Source organism: Magallana gigas, chromosome 4 (assembly GCF_963853765.1).
Source record: "Magallana gigas chromosome 4, xbMagGiga1.1, whole genome shotgun sequence".
In the NCBI taxonomy this organism is placed as follows: domain Eukaryota; kingdom Metazoa; phylum Mollusca; class Bivalvia; order Ostreida; family Ostreidae; genus Magallana; species Magallana gigas.
Genome location: NC_088856.1, coordinates 13131141 through 13152624, shown reverse-complemented (window position 1 = coordinate 13152624; position 21484 = coordinate 13131141). Strand labels below are relative to the sequence as shown.

General features: G+C 32.3%; 1 protein-coding gene across 2 annotated transcripts; it reads left to right on the top strand.

Annotated features, from left to right (window-relative positions):
• The first annotated feature begins 1179 nt into the window (after positions 1–1179).
• Positions 1180–21348, top strand: LOC105340813 (uncharacterized). Of its 2 annotated transcripts, XM_066081358.1 has the most exons (9): positions 1180–1476; positions 2624–2726; positions 3058–3116; positions 3227–3634; positions 3736–3829; positions 19859–19997; positions 20136–20456; positions 20594–20705; positions 20903–21348. In XM_066081358.1, exons 1-9 carry the CDS (start codon positions 1443–1445, stop codon positions 20974–20976), a joined length of 1344 nt encoding a protein of 447 aa, XP_065937430.1. In that variant the 5' UTR covers positions 1180–1442; the 3' UTR covers positions 20977–21348. The 2 variants fall into 2 exon arrangements, with proteins under 2 accessions (XP_065937430.1, XP_065937431.1); XM_066081359.1 differs by lacking the exon at positions 1180–1476 and having other exon boundaries at positions 2627–2701.
• The last annotated feature ends 136 nt before the right edge of the window (positions 21349–21484 follow it).

Genomic DNA, 21484 nt, shown 5'->3' with positions numbered 1-21484 from the left:
TAATTGAAAGCATAAATAAATTTCAGGATATATTACACGATTCTATTATTTGAGTTGAAGAAGTTACATTTAGCATAGAAAGGTCGTTCAATCTGAAAACTAATCAATACATTGTACTGAAACTTTTAAATTTAATTAAACAATTGACACTATGACAAAATATAGATACATGTCTTTTTAGAGTGACATATATTATAAGTATGGAAACATGACTAATTTGCATAGTTATGCCATTCAGTGATAGAGATAAAGCTGCCCTCACTCGCCTTTCAGTTGACTGAATGGCCTTTTTTCATCATATGCGAATGTCTATATGATTTATATTATACACTGTCAATAATTAAAAACGTTTATTAAGTCAACCAAATACATCATAAGATCATAATCATAAATCATAATTAAACATTTTTTGTTAAGAAAATCAACTGGATTTTCCAAATATATGACTTGTATTTTATTGTTTTACCCTGTGGTAGTTTGATGCAAATAGAAGTTATCTAGAACAATGCCAAAAGTCATTGTATGACTCAGTATTACGGCTCAGATGCGGAATAAGTATACAACATATTGACACTAATATATAATACCATGTAAATAATAAAACAAGATATTAAGCCATATATGAATATAAATGATCTTTATCAGAGTATTATCATTTAAGCATATTCGAGTGCATGTTACATATCACTTTTCACATTATCAACAAACTCAAACTGATTAACACAGACTAATTAAACGTTAGTTCATTGCTTACAAAAAATACTACAATGTGAACAATGATATATTATTTTCAATACATATAGTTTCCACACTCAGCTTACATATTTTAATACATAATCAGAGCTTTATTGATTAGTACCATGTATGTGTTGAAATGTTTACGTTAAGCTTACTATACAACAATTAATTTCATTAAAAAGGTTCAGTTATATCTAATTCTTTTAACAGAAAATCTTAACGGGGGTTTAATCATATCATACATATTGTAAAAACATGCCTAACATTGTTCATACACTTAAGATGTAAATATATTTGAATCCAAATACATCTTTTTAAGAATAAACAGTGTGTATACTAAACAAGTGTATGGGTTTTTTTTACGAGTTTTGAAAACAAATATGTATGCCCTTAAACAATTAGATGTTTTTCCAATGTACTTGTACTGGTGACTCACTTTTTGAATGGAAACAAGGAACACAAATCCAGTTACAAATTGTGGATAGTAATACGAAACTCGCCCATTTTCAATGAAAAGCACTTGAATGGAGATATCACTATTAAGCTCACTAACACACAGTGGACATGTATGCTTTTTTATTTCTCCCATTTATAGATTAGGTTAAATGTACATGTGATACTGTGTTAGTGAAAACATAACCGCCATTTTTAGTTCAAGGAAATAGTTTGTGATAATCGATACTGTGTTTAATGTCGTTTTGAAGATGGTGTATACCAGGGAATTTATCAACATATTTGGTAAGGTGATTTTATGATTTTTGTTTATTCCTAAAACAACTTCATGATGACTTTCACACTTTGCTGATCTTTAACACTAAGAATGTGGATTAGCGGTCATTTTTTCTTTACTTCTAATCAGTTGAGGTTAGCACTGAAAGCTTTTTAAAATATAGACAGTTTTTGACTAATAATGATGGTTTTATCAAATCGCATTAGAATTTCAATTCAAGGCCTACATTAAGACAGCTAGCATTGCAAGAACAATTTATAAAATTTACAGAATTTTCTCTGCAATGCTTTTCCAAAAGCCAACGTGACCAAAAAAAAACAAAAAAACGTATAACTATTAATATTTACACTTTACTTTCCGAGTCCCTTTTCCCTTGCCTATATAAAGAATGAATTAGTGCGTATATATTTTGACCAGTTTTTAACTTACAAGCCATTAATTTAAAATAGAAAATGTAACAACATGTAGATGTTACATGCGCATAGATTATGCGCGTACGGTTTGTGGTAGATTTCAAGTCATTCCGATAGAAAAGCAGTAGAGTTAAGCAGTAAAAAAGAAGCAATAAAGTAAAATTAAGACATTCAGGAGAATAAAATCAATAGTGCCTGTTTGGAAGGGTAACAGTTAAAATTGACACCCCTCGAAAACCATTGTCAACCATCGCTTCTCGTTGGTTGACAATGTTTTCTCTGGATATCAATTTCAACTGTTACCCTCCTAAACACACACTTTTCATATAATGTCAGTACGAAGTGTTCTCAATCTAGCAAAATTTTAAAAGTCACGTTTGTTTTGTTTTTTAGTACAAGCATTTTTTTTTTTGTTTTTTGTTTTGAAATGTCACGTTATGCAAATACATTTAATGTATTCAATTTCTGTTATGCTTAAATACAGAAAGTTGCAATCCGAATATAAAATATGGAGAGTATTTCAAACGTTTTAAGAAAGAATGAAATTGTTTACCTAAACTCTAAAACGAACGTTCAAATACAATTGCATACTCTTGGTAAAATGGCCAGCTGTATAGAAATCCATGGTCATGGTTTTTTAACCTTGTAATAAAAATTTCATTTGTATGTTTAATATAAATGTTTGATCTAACGTTTTTGGAATACAATAAATTTGCAGTCAGTATTTTAATTTTGTATCTAGGTTTGGTTCTTGGTGTTACATTGGTTAAATCGGGCAACGGGACTAAACATTGCAACCATCCTTGGAAACAAGATTTCGGTCTTCGTATCAATGACTCAACTGAGTATACTATTTAATAAATGGTCTTAGACACTGTACTTTTAACAAATAAAAACTCAATGCATGTAGTGTGAAACTGTACACGTTCAGATTTGCAATTATACACAAATTAAAATTCAAAATAGAATTTTGAAAAATAAAAACTCAGATTGTCAAATTGTATGATCAGGAAGAATATACAGTATCGGAAAAAAGTTTAAATTACCCTTTATGTAACACAATAACTGGTCCAATGACAGTACATTCAAGGATTACACTTCAAATTTTTATCTGAATGAAATAACTATTTTACATGTACACAAATGGAAGCAATTTCATAGGTTTATCTCTTACAGGATATCATTTCACATTTTATCCAACATTATAGAAGATTTTCTGACGATGGTAACTTCAGGTCAGAACACGAACCTTTTTTTAAAAGAATTTTTTTAAGTTATACGCTGAAATTGCACCTAATTCACAAAAAAATACAAAGTAGATTTTATATTCATGATTTCTCTGAAGGGCAAGATGAAGACTTCATAAAGAGAGATATAAAGACATGCGTGAAGAGCTCAAATTGCAAGGTATATACACTGCTGGATAAAAAGAACGAAAAATCGTTGAATTTCTGTATTGTGGTGAATGGATCAGAATCCTGCTATGTCTCTAACTGCACTTGCCCCAAGAACGCTCGACAAAAACGAGATGTATCGAGCACAGTGCATGACACATATAATAAGGACAAGTTACACGCAAGAGTGGATTCAGAGTGTAAAATGATGCATATTGGAAATCATCAATTCATAATGAATCATCAAGTTGAAACAGAACAAAAAACAGCTTTCAAAAATCTATCAAAAATTGCCAGTGCTTGTATGCCAACAACAAGAAAGAAGACAAACATATTGATTGGAGATGATCCTTTGAGAGGTTAATGTATTTCATTTACTTAATAATTTTGAATTATCATAAAAGTCTCTAGAGTTCTTTAATTTTTTTGCAAAAAGACTAAAAATCTTATATACTTTCAGATGTGCCTACTTGGCTAAATGCAGTAATATTTTTTATTGGAGTTGGAGTTGGCACTTTATTTGGAGGCTTTTTTTCTTTTATTGCATTTAAAAGGTGAGCAGTATTTTGACCCAGTGCAAAAACACATTGAATACATATGTCTCGTCTTTGTTAATTAGATAAATAAAGTAATTTTTTTCAATGGAAACCTTTATTTAAATAAAAATTATATTTATTACCTCTTTCAGTTTTGCCAATAGATTTTTTTTTTATAAATTAAAGATATGGGTAATACTGATTAAGATAATTGCATGATTCATTTAATTATGTAAAACAAGTATTCCTTTTAAAGGAATAATCGGTATGAAATATATGCGTGCGCAAATAGTTAAATTTGCCGGATGCCTCATATGGACACAACTGTGATCGGCCGAAGCCGATCACAAAAATAGGATAAAAGTAATCAATGTATTTCAAATTGACAACTAGATGCTGTCATTAGACAGTAATACCCGCACCATGTGTTTGCCCCTAGATAACACTGTTTTGTACCAGTTTAATTAAAAATGAAGGCTACATGCAAACTCCGGTAATACATTTAAAAATTATAATTTTCATAACTGAAGGATGAGATCCCTGCCCATATGATAATACACATCGTGACATGAGCAGCACTTTATGTGCAATTTGGGGTAGAACTGTTTGCAGTGAATTTTCAGTTAATCAATAATCTTAACATTTTATGTCATAGGAAGTATAATGGTCTATATAATTATTACAAACAAAATTAAAAATTAAATTATGCCCCTCCCCGTGGCGGTTGCCGGTTTTAGATTTGCTTCTGTGTGCCTACATGAACATCATCGTGTGCACAGATTTAGAGAAGGGGTGGGAGTGAGGGGTCCAGACCCCCCCCCCCTCCCCATGAAAATTCGTAAATTACCAAAAATACAACTTGGACCCCAATGCTCTTACAGACATGTAAACGCTCTAACCCATTGCGCTTCAATGTTAGGTAACATTATTTGGGGGGTAAATATTTAATCAATATTCAACATACTTTATTGTTTATCTCAATAGGAAGTATACATGTACATCACAATATGCAGGTGTCCTGCACCACCTTAAAGCTGTTATTTACCTAATAAAATAGTGCAAGTGGATTTGAAGAATAGGTCATAAAAATACATGCATGTTACAAATGACTGATCTTTGTCTGAAGTTACGTACACAACACAGGTTTGCATGTCTCATTAGCGGGTACTAGTTTTACCCAGCTCTTCGATTAGATGGGTTCACGTGTATACATACATGGGTGTTGCTAGAACGCGGAACGGAAAACGGAACGGAAGGAAAACGGAAAATCTTATCTAATGTTATTTACCTCATAGATTTGTTAAGTATGCTAAAACGATATACTTTATGTACCTTTTTAATTTTTTTTGAAAGATTAGCAATATTAGATTATTTATTCAAGAATATTTATTTCCTCAAAATTAACAGTACATGCATTGACCACTATATTCTGTCCCAAAATATCCTCGATTCACTTTTTGCTGTATATTTATATATACCTCAGGGTTCAAGCGATTCTCTTTTAGAAGCATTAAACATTCTCATTATTCTTTCTTTAAAACGTCCTCTCTAGCTTATCAGCTGGTATAAATACACGGCTAAAAATAAAGTAGTCTACGGGGTTTTGCATTTTAACAGACCCGGATGATAGTGTTGAAAAATTGTGCAAGGTCTTCTGAGTGACTTCTAAATGGAGAAAAGATGTCAACATTTTCCATTATAAATCGTCCAAATGTGCTGCATGAATATTTTGGGATCGACAGATATATAATCGGAAAATCAAACCAGGCAACGTCTAGAGCTCTCTATTCGGATCATATGTATATAGCTGCTGGAATAAACAACTGCATGCTTTGTAATGCAAACGTAAACAAAATTGCATTGCTAAAAATACTAGTTTCACAAATTACTAGTTTCACAAATTACCGGGTATTTTAATGTTTACTGTATTTTAATTTTTTAATGTCGTCAGTCCTACAGTTTTTTTTTTCCATCTCAATGATACTGTATCGTCTGTATGATAAAAGATCGTCTAGAACACCGAAAATTCAATTTTGATGTACATTGTAAGTATATACATGTACATCATATTTGAAAATAATATAAAAATACTCAAAACACGCATAAAACGCTTTCACTAACTGCGTACGTTACGCTAATATGCCAGCAATACCATATAAGAGAAATAAGTAAAAAGTTATAGCTTATTTGCTCGTTTAATCATGTTAATGTTTCACAATTCGTATACATTTGATTTTTCCGATTCGTACTCAACTAAAGCCGAATGAATACAATGCTATAATTGATAGACATTCATATGAATATTAATAAGATAGCAACATGTTGATAATCATTCATTAGATATAAATAAAAGATACAAAGTAAATCGTTTCTGGCCAGTCTATACCCTTTTTAAGCGATAAACGTGATGATATTTTCTATTCCGTTCCGTTTTCCGTTCCGCGTTTTAGCAACACCCATACATACATGTCTGTGTTTTCCGTATGCAGAAAAGGATTACGGTAGTTGTGATCAGCTAAAGGAATTCATTATTGTGTTTTAATTGGATTATCATTATGATGTTGACCAATTTAGGTAAGCATAATATATGTAGTAGCAGTAGCACAATATAATAAGATGCCAGCATGGGATTCCTGCCAGCATACATACACATGTACAGATGTATATAAGTTCTACTTTCACTTTCTAAATGTCATCTCCCTTTGACAGCATACTGTATCATCATCTTTTATTATTTAAATAAGCTTATCATCGTTACCTATCCTATCGCATTTGTAAAGTTTCTGTCATTTTAGTTGCAAAAGTTATTTTTTTCATTTGTCAGACTGCATGCACTGTTGAGTTGACCCCATATTGACCCTGTATAAACAATTTCTTATTAAATTTGTGTATTACATATGTAAGTAAGTGTAGACACTTATATTTTTTATATGAGTAATAATAGGAAGGAAGGAGTATTTCTTTCTTAATGTATTATAATGCATCAAATACAATGTAGGTCATGACCTTATGGGACTGCTCTGACCCCACGAAACAGGAAAATACAAATTTTAAATATCTTCTAAAGTCATTATTGAAGAATATAACGAATTAAATCAATTCACGAATAGGTTTATTCATGACACATGTATACAAGTCCACATCATGCTCTCACGCACGCACACAACATCAGCATGGCTATTTTCCCGTGCTCAATCCCCGGATGATACTCTCAAACAATACACACAAAGAACCATAACTCTTACTCAAATCATACTCATACATTCATACTCAAACAGTTACTTCCCTTAGATCATATAAATATACTACAATTCGTTATATTCTTCAATTATGATGTATCAACTGGTGTAAAGTACATTAATGACCCCCAGGTGTTGTCTTTAAACCCCCCCCCCCCCCCCCATCCCCCCCGCCTTTATGAAATAGGAAATGATATGATACACTGTATATTTTGGTAACTTAATCTGAGATCTGAGATCCTCATCCCTAAACCGTTTAATTTATTTTTGCTCTTTGTGTCATTGCGCGTAAAATTGTATTGCAAGATTATGCCCCCTTGGAAACACCCTGACATTTTAGAACTAGAAATAATAATGTATTTTATCTTATTCATATGTTATACAGTAGTGTTTGATCCATGTGGGTAATTCCTAGCCTAATGATGTCACTGCTTTAATTGTTTAGGAGACTTTACAATTGCCCCAAATAGGTGAATACACATGGCAGTGATGCATATAACATTTTGTTTATAAATCTTAAAAATTGAATTAAGCAATTTCCAAAATGTTAATGTGAATCACGAGAGAAAAAGCAATCAAGAAATGATTTAAAATTTGCTACTGTACACATGTAAGAATGTATTAAGAAGACTGAATCTTTATAAGCAGGTTAGATTGGGGGGGGGGGGGGGATGAATGTGGAGTATAAACATTTATAATTTGAATCATTTATTGTTATTAATTAATTTTAACTTGTCAATAAATACTACTTATTGATCCCAAGGTAGAAATATGACCTCTGATCGTATCTCAATAGATCATTTGTCAATTATGCAAGGTGTAATGTAATTTGTTTTAAGAATAACATTTTTTACCAGTTTATAAAAGTTTTTAGACACCCAAATTATATTTTGATTTTAATAGATTATTCGACAAGGAAGGGGTGGGGGGGGGGGGGGGGGGGGGGGGAGAGAACAGTTTATATTTGATTTTGTTTGGGAGTGGGGGTTCCAAGTCATATATTTGACAATTTTTTAATGTAATTTAAAATAAGACTAAGCCATACTACAGTCATGAACATGAATAGTATAGAACAAAACACAAACTAATACATGTACATGTATATATACATAGGAAGTATTACAAAACAGATGATTGATCTATATCTTGGTTCTTAAATTGAATCATATATCATGTACATATTATATTATTGTTTCTTTGTTCAAGGCATTTAAGATGGTATGTAGGTCATGATCCCAAGTGCTCTTCCTGAAATTATCAAATATCATAAAAACCATTGAGATCCCCACCTTAATCCAAAGATATTATTCCTCCTTAGGTCATGCAGGCGCATCAGATCATTATGGCATGTAAGTCATGACCCTAAGGGGTCATCCTGACCCCCTTAGAATCAGAAATTGTCAATTATCTTTAAATTATTGATGTTTGATGATCCTATCTCTATTTAATCTTTATTAATTATTAAGTCTCCTGAATGAAGTTTGGAGACTTATTGTTTTTGTACGGTTCTTAATACATGTACCGGTATATATTCTTCATCTTCTTTTTCTTCTTTCCCACTCTGAACTTGTTTCTCAGAGATGGCTGAACATAATTGTACAAAACTCTAGGATATGATAGGCCTGCAAATCTAGTTGTGCACCCTGGTTTGATTTTTCTCATTTTGGGTTAGACAACCACTTTTCGGGGGAGGGGGGGGGGGGGGGGTGTCAAAAGGGTGTGGGGTCTAACATTGAACCTTGTAGGAAGAATCATAGACTCTATTGTAAATGGTAACTTGAAAACGGACAAAGATAATAATATAGGGTTTTCATAATCATATGTTGGCTGTTACTGGCAATATATAGGGTTTATTAGATCTGACCCCTGGGGTCATCCCCACCCCCCAGGAATTTGAAATTACCATATATCTCAGAAACTGTTATAATCATGACCCCTAAACCATATATATTCATGTTTCTGATGTCAAGGGGCATCAAATGTTAAATGTAGGTCATGGGCCCTGTGGGTGGTCCTGATGCCCTCAAACAGCAAGTCCCTTAATATCTTCAAAACAGTTGAAATCCCCACCCTTAAACCATATATATTCTTGTTCCTTGTGTCAAGGGGCATCAAACGGTATGTAGGTCATGGGCCCCGGGGGTGGTCATGACCCCCCTTGAACAGGAAGTGCACGAATATCTTGAAAACGGTTGAGATCCCCACCCCTTAACCATATATATTCTTGATCCTTAAAGGGCATCAAAAGGTATGTACCGGTAGGTAATGGGCCTCAGGGTTAAATTCAATTTTTCAAAACCGTAATGCACATCTATGGAACAGTTCCTTTCATATCCCAAGATATGATGTGTCTATCCATTAAATCATAAAAGGAATTCTAGGATCTATGTTTTTTTTAAAGTGATAAACGTCAATATTCTGCTACATTTTGACTCCCTGGATGAAATTTAAATTTTGAAAACCTTACTGCACATCTATAGAACAGTCCCTATCATATCCCAAGATATGATTGTCTATCCATTAAATCATAAGAGGAGCTCTTGGATCAATGTTTGTTTTTTTAGTGATAAACGTCAATTTTCTGCTACTATTTGACTCCCAGGATGAAATTTAAATTTTTAAAACCTTATTGCACATCTATAGGACAGCCCCAATTATATCCCAAGAGATGACGTAGCTAATCCAAAAGTTGTAAGAGGAGTTCTGGGAACCATATTTTTTTTTGCCAAAAAACGTCATTTTTTGTTGCCCACTGATCCCCTTAATTAAAAAAAAAATTCTGGAACCTGATCATGCCTCAATATGACACCCCCAATCATATTCTAGAAGATCATTTGGCTACTGCTTAAAAAAAATGACGTTTTTTAAACCAGTTTTTTTGTAAAAAAAACGTCATTTTTTAGCCATTAAATGACCCCCAGGACAAAATTGAAAATTCTGAAACCTTATTGCGCATCTATAGGATACCCTAAAACATATTCCAAAAGATGATTCGTTTACTTTTGAAAATGTAGGAGGAGTTCGAGGAAGAAGGTTTTTTGTGAAAAAACGTCATTTTTTACCAATTATTTGACCCCCAGGACTGACAGAGAATTTTTGAAACCTTTTTACTAAACAACATGATACCCCAAATCAAACTCCAAGAGTTCAGTTTGCTGGTTTATAAGATGTAAGAGCAGTTTGAGAAAGTAAAACGTGACAGACGGACGGACGGACGGACGGACGGAACAGGGTAACAACAATATACCCGAACTTTCTTTAGAAAGTGCGGGTATAAAGAGGTGTCACTGTGCTTATTCTTTTTAATAGATTATGGACGATTTAAGCTGACATGAATTAATAAATACCCATTACTAGTAAATCCCTTTTATTTTTAACAACCGCCATGTAAGTTTTAAATTCCAATTGTTATGCTAATTGCTACACACGTCCCTAAATGAGACCGAGAACACCATTCATGCTTCACTGCATTCAGGTAACGTTACGTGTATACAATTATACTTACATTTTTCAGTGTCTTTGCCAGTGATAACACTACGTATCGATATTGTACTATACAGTCCAATAACTTAAAATTGGGTACTATTACGGCGCCTGTGGGGTTTGTTTATCTATATCTTAACATGTAATCGTACAATGACTGCAAATTGTATAAATATTTGTAATAAGGAATCATTCTTTGAATATTATGAGGTGATAATTTCGGTCCGATTAATTCTATCATAAAGCTCTCTGGGCTTTATTGGATTTGACGACGTCTCAACCGAAATTACATGTATCACCTCACAATACTCAAATATTGATTCATTATTCCTCAAATAGTTGTATTGGACGATATTTGTAGAAACGTGTACTTAAGGATTACATTTACTCAGGGTTTGAGATTTCAAAGATAATTTTTAGAAAGTTCTATATCTGAAGTCTAAAATTGTTTTAAAAACAAAAAATAACAACGTTATTAACAAATATCGATATTGATAGCCATGGTTTGTTTATATGAGAAAGATATGATCCGACAAAGGTAGATTAATATTGACACATAAGAAATTTGAACTAATTTTTTTCATTTTTTTAATTTTCTCTTAAAAACTTTCTGTTGCAAATAATTGCATAAGTTAAGTTTCTATATGGTTTTTTTTTCATTACATTTTACATTCTTTATGGGTTTATTAACGTGGGTATACATTTATATCACTGGCTGGTACGCCATTGGAACAATCCTTAAAATACATAAAATCAATTCAATATAAAATATCTCGAAATTTTTATCATTGACGTTATATAATGTTAATGTCAACATAATACAGACAATGAAAAACAGTTTTAGGCAATTAATGGTTTAGAGCTCCTATTTGTCAATTTTTGGTAAAACCCGATCAAAAATGTGTACAATTTTGGAAATTAATAGATGAAATTCAGACTAAATTAAACTTAAAATATGAGCTTAAAACGATTCATTCAAATATAAAAGTAGTAAAGCTAGTAGTATTTTATCATTTCCCAACCTACAAATTGTTTTATTATTTCTAATACTTTGAAAAAATAAAAAAAAACCTTGGAAACGGGGGACAATTTCGACAATATTTTCAATAAACATTCAGAGGTCTCTAGCAGAAAAAAGTAGGTTATTGACCATGTTATTTGAAAATTAAAAATAGCACCACAATAGTGGGGCTATAATCTACAATAAGCAGTTTTTTCCCCTATTAGTGGATTTTTTTCGCCTCTGAGTAAACGAAATCCTTAAGAAAATACGACAATCACTGCACTGTTAAGGAATATCCAACGAAATACAAAAAACAGAGTGATGACATATTATTACGCAAAACATAGACTATAGTATATGTAGAAAGTACAGTGACAGCATGGAATTCAGAAAACTCGGTGTTATTGTAGAACAAATGAAAACGACAATACTTGGTTACTTTCTTTGATTTAATTAATACTTAATATGTTGGATGCAGTGTTGGCGTGTTCGATTTGCATGCGAAGTACGGAAGTCTGTGCAAGGTATATAAAGTTGGTAATTTTTCAAAGTATTTATCCTTTTTTTTTTTTTTTTTATTAAAAAAGCTTTTTTTTATCTTAACTTCTCAACTCATTACTACCTGTAAAAAAGTATACTTCATTCATTTAGATGTTCGAACAACCTGAATGCCCCAACAGGTTAGGATATTTCCTAACTGGAGAGACAATCTTTCTAAAGCGACATTATCCCTATTACACTAATAAAAACATTCCCGTAAATGGAAATTTAAACACATTTTTTCATTATTGTATTGTTTTCTTTAATCAGAAGAATATTCTTTAGAATATTTTCACATTTTATTGATCATAAGGGCTCACTTACTACAAGTTTGTTTTAAACTTTGATATTTACAGCTTCGTTTTACTGATTTCTTCAAATTTCATACGGAAGCTTCTTGCGATAATAAATGTGATAATATCATTATTATGATCACATGTTTAAAGGTCCTAGCTATAATTTTTCTTTCACTTCTACACTGTATATAGAAATAGAGTTCATCGATTATTTCTCAGCATTTTTTTAAATTATGCATTGGAACTTTTTTCAAACAATAATGTATTAAATTTTCTGAAATATATTTGTTTACTGTAGGTGTAAATATTATTGCTGTTGATGTTGATGGTAAAACCTACCGTAGTTTTTATAGTCTTGCCGAGATAAAATATAACAAGAGGCCCAGGGGCCACATCGCTCACCTGAGCAACAATTGCCTTAAAGGTCATATGAAACGATATCCTGACCATATTGAGTTATATACGGGAATGAGTTCATAAGTGCCTATTTAATAAGACTGACATTGTTTTTTGGATATTTTATGCAAAATGTGAGCGCCACAGTCGATCAAAATTACTTAATCGGGAAAAGGAACATTGACTTACGCGGCTTACCTCCCTTGCTTATGACGTCAGTAAGACCCAATCGCCTTATAAAGCTATGTTGTGAATACAAATATCTATGTCATTTTGCAGCATTTTAAAAGAAAAAAAATACTATTTTATATAAAAACTTGTATAATCATACAATAATCAACCACGTCAGTATTTTTTCTCTCAAGAAATGAAATCGTGTGCGTTTTTATTTACATGTAATAGCGTGTACATAATGATATTCAGTTTCGAGACTGCAGGGAGAATAAATGATTTTCTTCATAGATCCACATGCAAGTATAATATAATTTTAATATAAGCATATTTATATGTTTTATTTTGATCTTTTTTAATGAAATTGACAAATTCAAAAATAAATCTGATCGTTTTTTCCCAGTTGCACGTTCATGCAATTCATTAAGATTTTTTTTCTAAACAACTTGTGGGCCTCATTGTGCCTCATTCGCTTCACGATTTTATTGTTTGTTTCACTTTCAAATTCACAAATATGTTACCATTTAATTATTTTTAGTCTAAGAGAAATTTCTTCAAATGTTTTGTTTTTGAAACGTGTACTTGAATGTGCGGTGTTTTGATTTTAAAACGTGTATGTGCGGTTTTTACTCACAGATCCCTTTTATCTCACTTTCTTCCGCAATGTTTTCTTTCGGGTTTTTTTATCATTATTGATGCTTGTTCTTAATAAAATCTGTTGATTATCTTCACATTCGTTCACAACTATTTTTATCAAACAACCGATTTATTTTACCGATACATTTCTAAATCCTTAAATGCCATATTTCCGCGATCTAATTTAATAAAACGTTAATACACGTGTGCACAAAGTATTTTAAAGATATTGCTACATGTATATATCAATAAGTCAGAAATTTATATTATTTCGAAATAAAATTTAAGAATAATTTTGCGGCATTTTATAGCAGTTCTTAAATACAAACTATGTACACAATGCCTCAAACATTTTCATTTACCTGCCTTATATACTTTTTTATGTGACAAAATAAATCAAATCAATTTAAATCAGCTGTAAATGTTGGAGGACTCCAGTACGGGATCTTCATCATAATTTTACTTTTGTGAGAAGCTGATATTAGATTTATTCATCAACGACCAATCAAAACTAAGTCATCTGTAGGCTACTACGAAATCAAATGATCTCATTTGAAAAGAAAGACACGTTCATATATGCAAAAATTACTAAAATTTAATCGATAAACTACTGTAAAATTACACTAGTTTTAATGCACTGTTTACATCGGTGGGTCTTTGTGACGTCATAAATCCACAAAATCAAGAACGATAAGCGGGCAAGAATTTTTTTAGGTGCTCAGTTTTCACGGTTATTTCTCAGTAATGCAAAGGCAAAAAAATCTTACATCATGTATTTTAACATTTGTTTATACCAAGCTTTATATTCATGAAAGAAAATCATAGTGTTAAAAATCGTTTCATATGACCTTTAATTCTGATCAAATTAGCATTACAGTATCAAAATATCTTGACAACTGAGTACAGTAGATCTTGCTAAAAAAATTGAAAAACTGCCAATTTTTATCAACCTCTTATTTTTTGGTAAATACCAAGCCCCTTTTGTTGTTGTACCTGTAAGAAGATTTGTCTCTATTCCTATATAACCCCCCCCCCCCATTTCATGGCCCCATTTTTCTCTAGGGAATCATGGTTTCATCAGACTTAAATCTGCATAACCTTTGCTTTCACACTAAGTACTGAGTTTTGAACCGAACACTTTCCCAGAATAGTTTTAAAGATTTTCTCTTTATATTCCTATGTAAAAATTCAAACCGCCATCACGGTCCCGCCCTACCACTAGGGACTGTGATTTTGCAAACTTGAATTTACACTACCCGAGGATGCCTCTACACAAGTTTAAACCCTTTCTGGCCAAAATTCTTTAAAAAGAAGATTTTTAAAGATTTTCTCTATATATTCCTAAGTAAAAATTCATCCCCCATTGTGGCCTCACCCTACCCCTGGACTATTATTTAAACAAACTTGAATCTATATGATCTGGGGATGCTTCCACTCAAATTTGGGCTTTCCTGGCCTAATAATTTTGAGAAGAAGACTTTTAAAGATTTTCTCTATCTATAAAAATTCATCCCCATTGTGACCCCGCCCTACCCCCAGGGACCATGATTTGAACAAACTTGAATCTACACTTCCTAAGGATGGTTACATGCCAATTTGAGATTTCTTGGCCAAATATTTTTGAAAAGAAGATTTTTAAAAGATTTTCTCAATATATTCCTATGTAAAACTTGATCTCCCAATTATGGCCCCACCCTACCCCCGGGGATCATGATTTGAACAAACTTGAATCTACACTACCGGAGGATGATTCCATTTCAATTTGAGCTTTTCTGGCCTAATAGTTTTTGAGAAGATTTTTAAAGATTTTCTCTATATATTCTTATGTAAAACATGATCCCCCCTATTGTGGCCCCACCCTACCCCCGGGGACCATGATTTGAACAAACTTGAATCTACACTATCTGAGGATGCTTCCACTCAAATTTGAGCTTTCCTGGCCTAATAGTTTTTGAGAAGACTTTGGCTCAGGTGAGCTAAAAAAAGGTTAAGTTTACAATACAATAAGTTGTTAAAGTTGGTTTCTGGAAGAAGAGACTTTGAAAATTTTCTTAATAAATATTGAAATTTTTTTTAGTTTTTTAATCTTTAGTTTTTAAGATCTGTGTACAAACATAGAATCGTGAGCAAATCTCTGTATCTTGCTTATAATTCGAAGCTTAACACTCAAATATGGTTAGTAAATAGAAATTGTAAACAATTAAAACACAAGAAACATGCACTATAACAAATAAAGAACACAATTTATTTTTTCGAAATGAATCATATATATACATGTACATGTATATACCTACATATTTCCGACAGCGATATCAAACTCTATTTAAACTGAATAAATTCGAGAAAATGCCGAGCATCTCAACAAAACCTATTGCATTAATATACCATTACGCAAAATATAATGCCGAATTACCGATAGAATGAATTGTATTTCAGTACTTTTTTGATACATCAGATTTTGCTTAATTTGCACAGGTAAACAGTTAACTGTTTGATTTACCGAAGTCTCTGTTTGATTTGATACGTAAAAATCCCGAAATACAGACGATAGTTCCCAGGTTACAAAGCATAAATAATGAAAACGAAACGAAAATCAGAACAAGCTAACACCAACGTCATGTGTGAAAACTGTCAACGCATTGAAATATTTAGCCTCAATTTACTTCACAAAATCGGCACCAATATATTTTGCATGTTTCAAAAATTTCCCTTCATTCGCGAACTGTTGCACAACAAGCAAATTCATCATAGTCAGATCGACCCTTTTTCGTATAATGTCATGGCTGCTTTAAACAAAGAACCTCGTTTTAGATGTATGGAATACGAGTCTTGGTAAAATGGGTACGCACACCCGGGCCGTGGCAAAATAAAAGCCGGGGCAGATCGGCAATCGTCAATTCCAAATACGCATTATTTTGCAGCAATATTTACAGCAAATATAAATATACTGGTCCATCAAATATCCTGAAATTTTAATGAGATTGGCAGATTAATAACTGCCAATCTTTGGTTTTGCCCAGGCCAAGTCTTGTCTACCCATTTTACCGGATGCCGAATCCGAAGCTATTTACTGATTAAAACACGCCTTTCCTTTATTATTATTTTCGTAATAACTCAGATTTGAAACAGAATTAGACCTTACTTTTTGCAATTTATATTTTCCTTCCCATAAGGATAATTTATGCTATACTACGTTGAATTGGAATCAGTAGTTCTTGAGAAGAAGATTTTTTAAAATGCACCCCCCTTTTTCTACAGTTTCAAGGTTTTCTCCGCTTTGAATACAGATCGGACTTTTATTTCTGCAATTTATATTCGCCCTCCCATAAGGATGCTTTGTGCCAAATTTGGTTGAAATTGGATAAGCGGTTTTAGAGAAGAAGTTCAAAATGTAAAAAGTTTACAGACGGACAGACAGACGGACAGACGGACGGACAGACGGACAGACGGACGGACAGACGGACAGACGGACGGACGACGGACAAAAAGTGATCAGAATAGCTCACTTGAGCTTTCAGCTCAGGTGAGCTAAAAACAAAACCAACCAATAATTTTTGCATGTGATAAAATTTCTTTTGCATGGTCGAACAATGCCATCAAAATGAACACAAAATCTGATGATTTTCGTTTCAAAGGAAGAAAAAAACCCCCATACTTTTAATTTGATAACTCGCCTTCATCACAAGAATACATGTAGTCAGGATTTCATGATAGAAGTTCATCCTATTTTGTTTGCAGCAATAAAACACATTTTTAGGCCACGAAGGGCAGACTGGAAAAGTAAAATTGTAAACATTGCTTTTCTTACCAATATTTTTAAAAATGTTATTTGGATTTTTCATTTTTTTTCATTCATCATGAAAATCTTGCATGTTTTTATTACTGTAAAGAGGGAAAATATCTGTTTAGCAAGACGGTCTCTCTATAGCGAAATTGTTCTTAACCTACTCGATTGGAAAGCAACCGACCGTAACTTTCTCGACCCGTTTTTATGTACCCCGGCAGCAGTTGAGGAGCGTTCTCAAACAATTGGCGACAAAATGTTAATAGCTTTAAGTCTTCGAGATTTATTCAGCGAAAAAAAAATAAAATAAAATTATATCACAAATGATAATGAAAATCGATTCCATGGTTGGTTTTAAAACTTTGATTGTAGTGTAATTTTTAGTTTAAATAGGTAAATTACAGTACCGATCAGACCCAACCTAACACCAGAGTAAACCCCAACTAAACCCCGGGTTTACTTTCTGGGTTTACTTTGGGTATACTTTTTGAAAATTTGGGTCCACTTGGGTGTACTTTGGGTTTACTCGGGGTTTACTTTGGGTTTACTCGAGAATTGCTTTTGGAGTCAACTATACTCACTGAAGTGTGAAGCAGACCTGTATTTTATCTTATCATCCTACTGCCTGTAATTCCTGCCCCTTGTATATTACGAATACATATGTAGCGTCTGCTTTCAGGGTATTCTTCTGGTTGGGGTTTACTCTCTGTGTCCACTCTGGGTTTACTTGGGGTTTACTCTGGGTTTACTCTGGGTCCACTCTAGTAAACCCAGAGTAAACCCAGAAAGTAAACCCAGGGTTTAGTTGGGGTTTACTTTCTGTTAGGTCGGGTATGATCGGTACTGTACCTTTATTTTAAGATATTAGCCCTTAATTTCTATTCAACTAAATAGTTGACATAAAAACTCCTCAACGTTTATAACTACCAGTACATGATAAAGAGTTTCTCAATTGTAAAATACCACTTATTAATATTGACTCTTTCAAAAATGAAATAAAGCTTATTGACCTTATTCTGCTGGAATAAAAGTTATATGAGATCAATAACTAAATTTTCCAGATAGAACCCATTTTTGCAATATTATGATGACAAACAGATACAAATGCATCTTGTATTATTATAGTACCTGCTAAAGTCTAGTGGAGAACAAAATAAATAAGTAATGAATCCAAAGACGATGGGTGAATAAGGCGTGTAAAATGTCCATATGAGGAATGATTAGATACTGTAAATTTGTAATATCATTAAATCTGATACTTTAAAAAAAAATTAAAAACAATGCATATCTAACGTAACATCGGTTTGTAACCCTGAAATATTTGAAATACAAGCAATAGGTTGATTTAAACTGGGATATGCGTGTCAAAACCTCCAAATAGTGTCATTTTAATAACTTTCTTGCATTTTCTTTTATAGAGTTGGTCTGAGCTCCTCCATATTTTTGTCATAGTCTAAATGCGGTTTAATGGAATTTAAATCTATTTTTATCAACTAAAATGTTGAGAGATGACCCACTATACTTTAGAAATGTCATTTTGTAGCCCAACAATTGAATGTTTTTGAAAAAAAAGTCCGTAAATTCATGGCCAATGTCTCATATAACATTTCAACAACGCACTTTCTTGTGAATGAAATGGCCCAGTGGTTCTAGCACCAGACATTATGTTATTTTATAGAACTTGGTTTTTTAAGTTGTGGGTTCGATACCACCAAAAGATTTATCATTTTTTTCTTATTGTTTTTTGAAATATTTTAAACTGAATATAGTTGCAAATTACCCTTTTGTAAACTTGTATTATAACATATCAAATATATTTAATTGAAAAAATGATAAAATTGAAGTTGTATTTTACGACTAAACCAAAAGGGCAGTTGCGCCATTTTATTCCCCAATCTTCTTTCTCTGTTTTGCCACAATATTTACTTTTCTTTAGCCTTATTTTATAAAATTGTATGGTTAAAACATTTACTCATGAAGTTGAACTTAAAAGTATCTGATATGTTCAATTCAAATCCCGATCTAATGCGTAAATGACGAAAAGAATAACGTTTATTTAAAAATTAAAGTAATGACATTGATGTGTTCAAATAATGTAGCGGAGTCAAGTGATAAAGCAAACAGTGTTTTGGAAGATATGTAAAAACATGTTTGTAATTTTTCAAAATGTATGTTCTTGTTCTTGGTCTTAAAACAACTCCAGTTTATATCACAGCCAACAACATATGTGGTAAACAGTATTATCTTTGTCCCGTAATATTTTTATGACATTATATGCTTGCAAACAGTGTCACCTCGTGTTGAATTTGCCCAGACACGGAAATAACACAGAGATAATTTGAGACATTCGAATTCGTCACATACTATTTAAATTCGCCAGCTGACGAGGCGAAAGCGGCGAAAAGAAAACGGGGACAAAAATTTCCTGTATACAGTTTATTTATATGTAGAATATGTGTAATACAGTAATTTTAAAACGAGTCTAATTTCTAATTTCAGAAAATATTCATGTTCAAGACCTGTATTTGGCTCGAATAAAATGGAAAACGTTGAAAAGGCTTTAAATGACGATATATGTTTTAATGAAGTCACCGAATACTCAGAAATACAAGAATATACGAAAAGAGTTCATTTAGAGGTAAACCCTTTTTTAATTAAAATTTTATATTTGAAATTTTAAACATGGCTCCTCTTAGCCATATTGGGGTTAAGACTTAGTGACTTTTAATCAATTCTGTATGCATTTTAATAAACAAAAAAACTCCTGGGTTTACAGGAAAAAGGAAAATTATTAGATGAACCAGACCTTCCTGAAGATCAAAACAACATGACGAACGTGGAATATCACGAATGTATTCCAATGTTCAATAAAGATAGTAAATCTGAGTCAGACTTTGAAAGGAAACATTTGGATGTGAAGGAACACGCAAAGGAAAAAGTAAATGAGTACATGGAGCATACTTTGGATACATTCTCTAATAACCCGGACATTGACACAGACGACAAAAAACCCAAAGGTCAGAATGGTGTAACAGTGGTTTTGTACGAGACACCCACTAAACCTTACTTCCTGCTGAGTACAACCAGGGCTACAAAGGTTAGCAATAACCTAAAGCTCATATCTAGTATTACATACTGTTACAACATTAAAATTAGTTTCACATTCTTAAAATAGATCATTTCAGTAAAAACTTTAACTTTGGATATTAACAGTTACTGCATTTTTTATTTCAGGACTCACAACCTGATTTCACTGGGTGTGTGCACCATGATAAAAACCAAGGAGAACATGCCAGCAGTAAAACTTTACCTATAACATCAGAAGACGTCAACCATAAAAATACAGGTTAGGCATATTTATTAATGTTTGAAATCACCAATTATATTGGTAATGCTGACAAAATAAAGATTATTATCAACTATAAAAATCAGCAGGTTTATAAAAATTACAGGAACGTCAAAGCATTATTCTAACCAGGAATGCATTTTGTTTTTGGTAGAAAATGGCATTGATTCATTTTCAAGAAAATATTATGTTTACAGATGAGTCAACATATCAGGAAGGAAAAGAACAACCAATTGAGAACGAGTATTTCGTACTGAAAGAATGTTCCTGAACTAAACAGGAAGTTCTGATATAGTCATCCAGGATGTACTGACGAAATTCTATCCAAAAAATATTATACGAACATCAAAAATTGAAATTTGTGTGTCATTTTGGAAAATTTGTGCATCCATTTTATTCCATATTCTCAGTGTTTCTTATGTTTTTAAATGTCATAATTAAATGTACTACCCACTGTAGAGGAAATTAACAGAACGCATTTTTAGTCTCTTAAAATGCTAATTAAGATAAAATATGGATTGAAAGTGTACAGAAAGCGTATGTATAAACAGTTTAGCTACATTGAATGACACGATGTAAATTATGAAAATTATAAACATTTATCTTATATTGTAAAATCCCCATTGTATTTTATGCTACTGAATTTACGAAAAAAAAATGTAATCATTTGTTATACGTAAACCTGTTCTGCACCTACATTTACTCTCCTAATATTCAACACTGCATATCTATTAAAGGTATTTGAATACCCTGAAAAATATCATCACATAACGTAACAC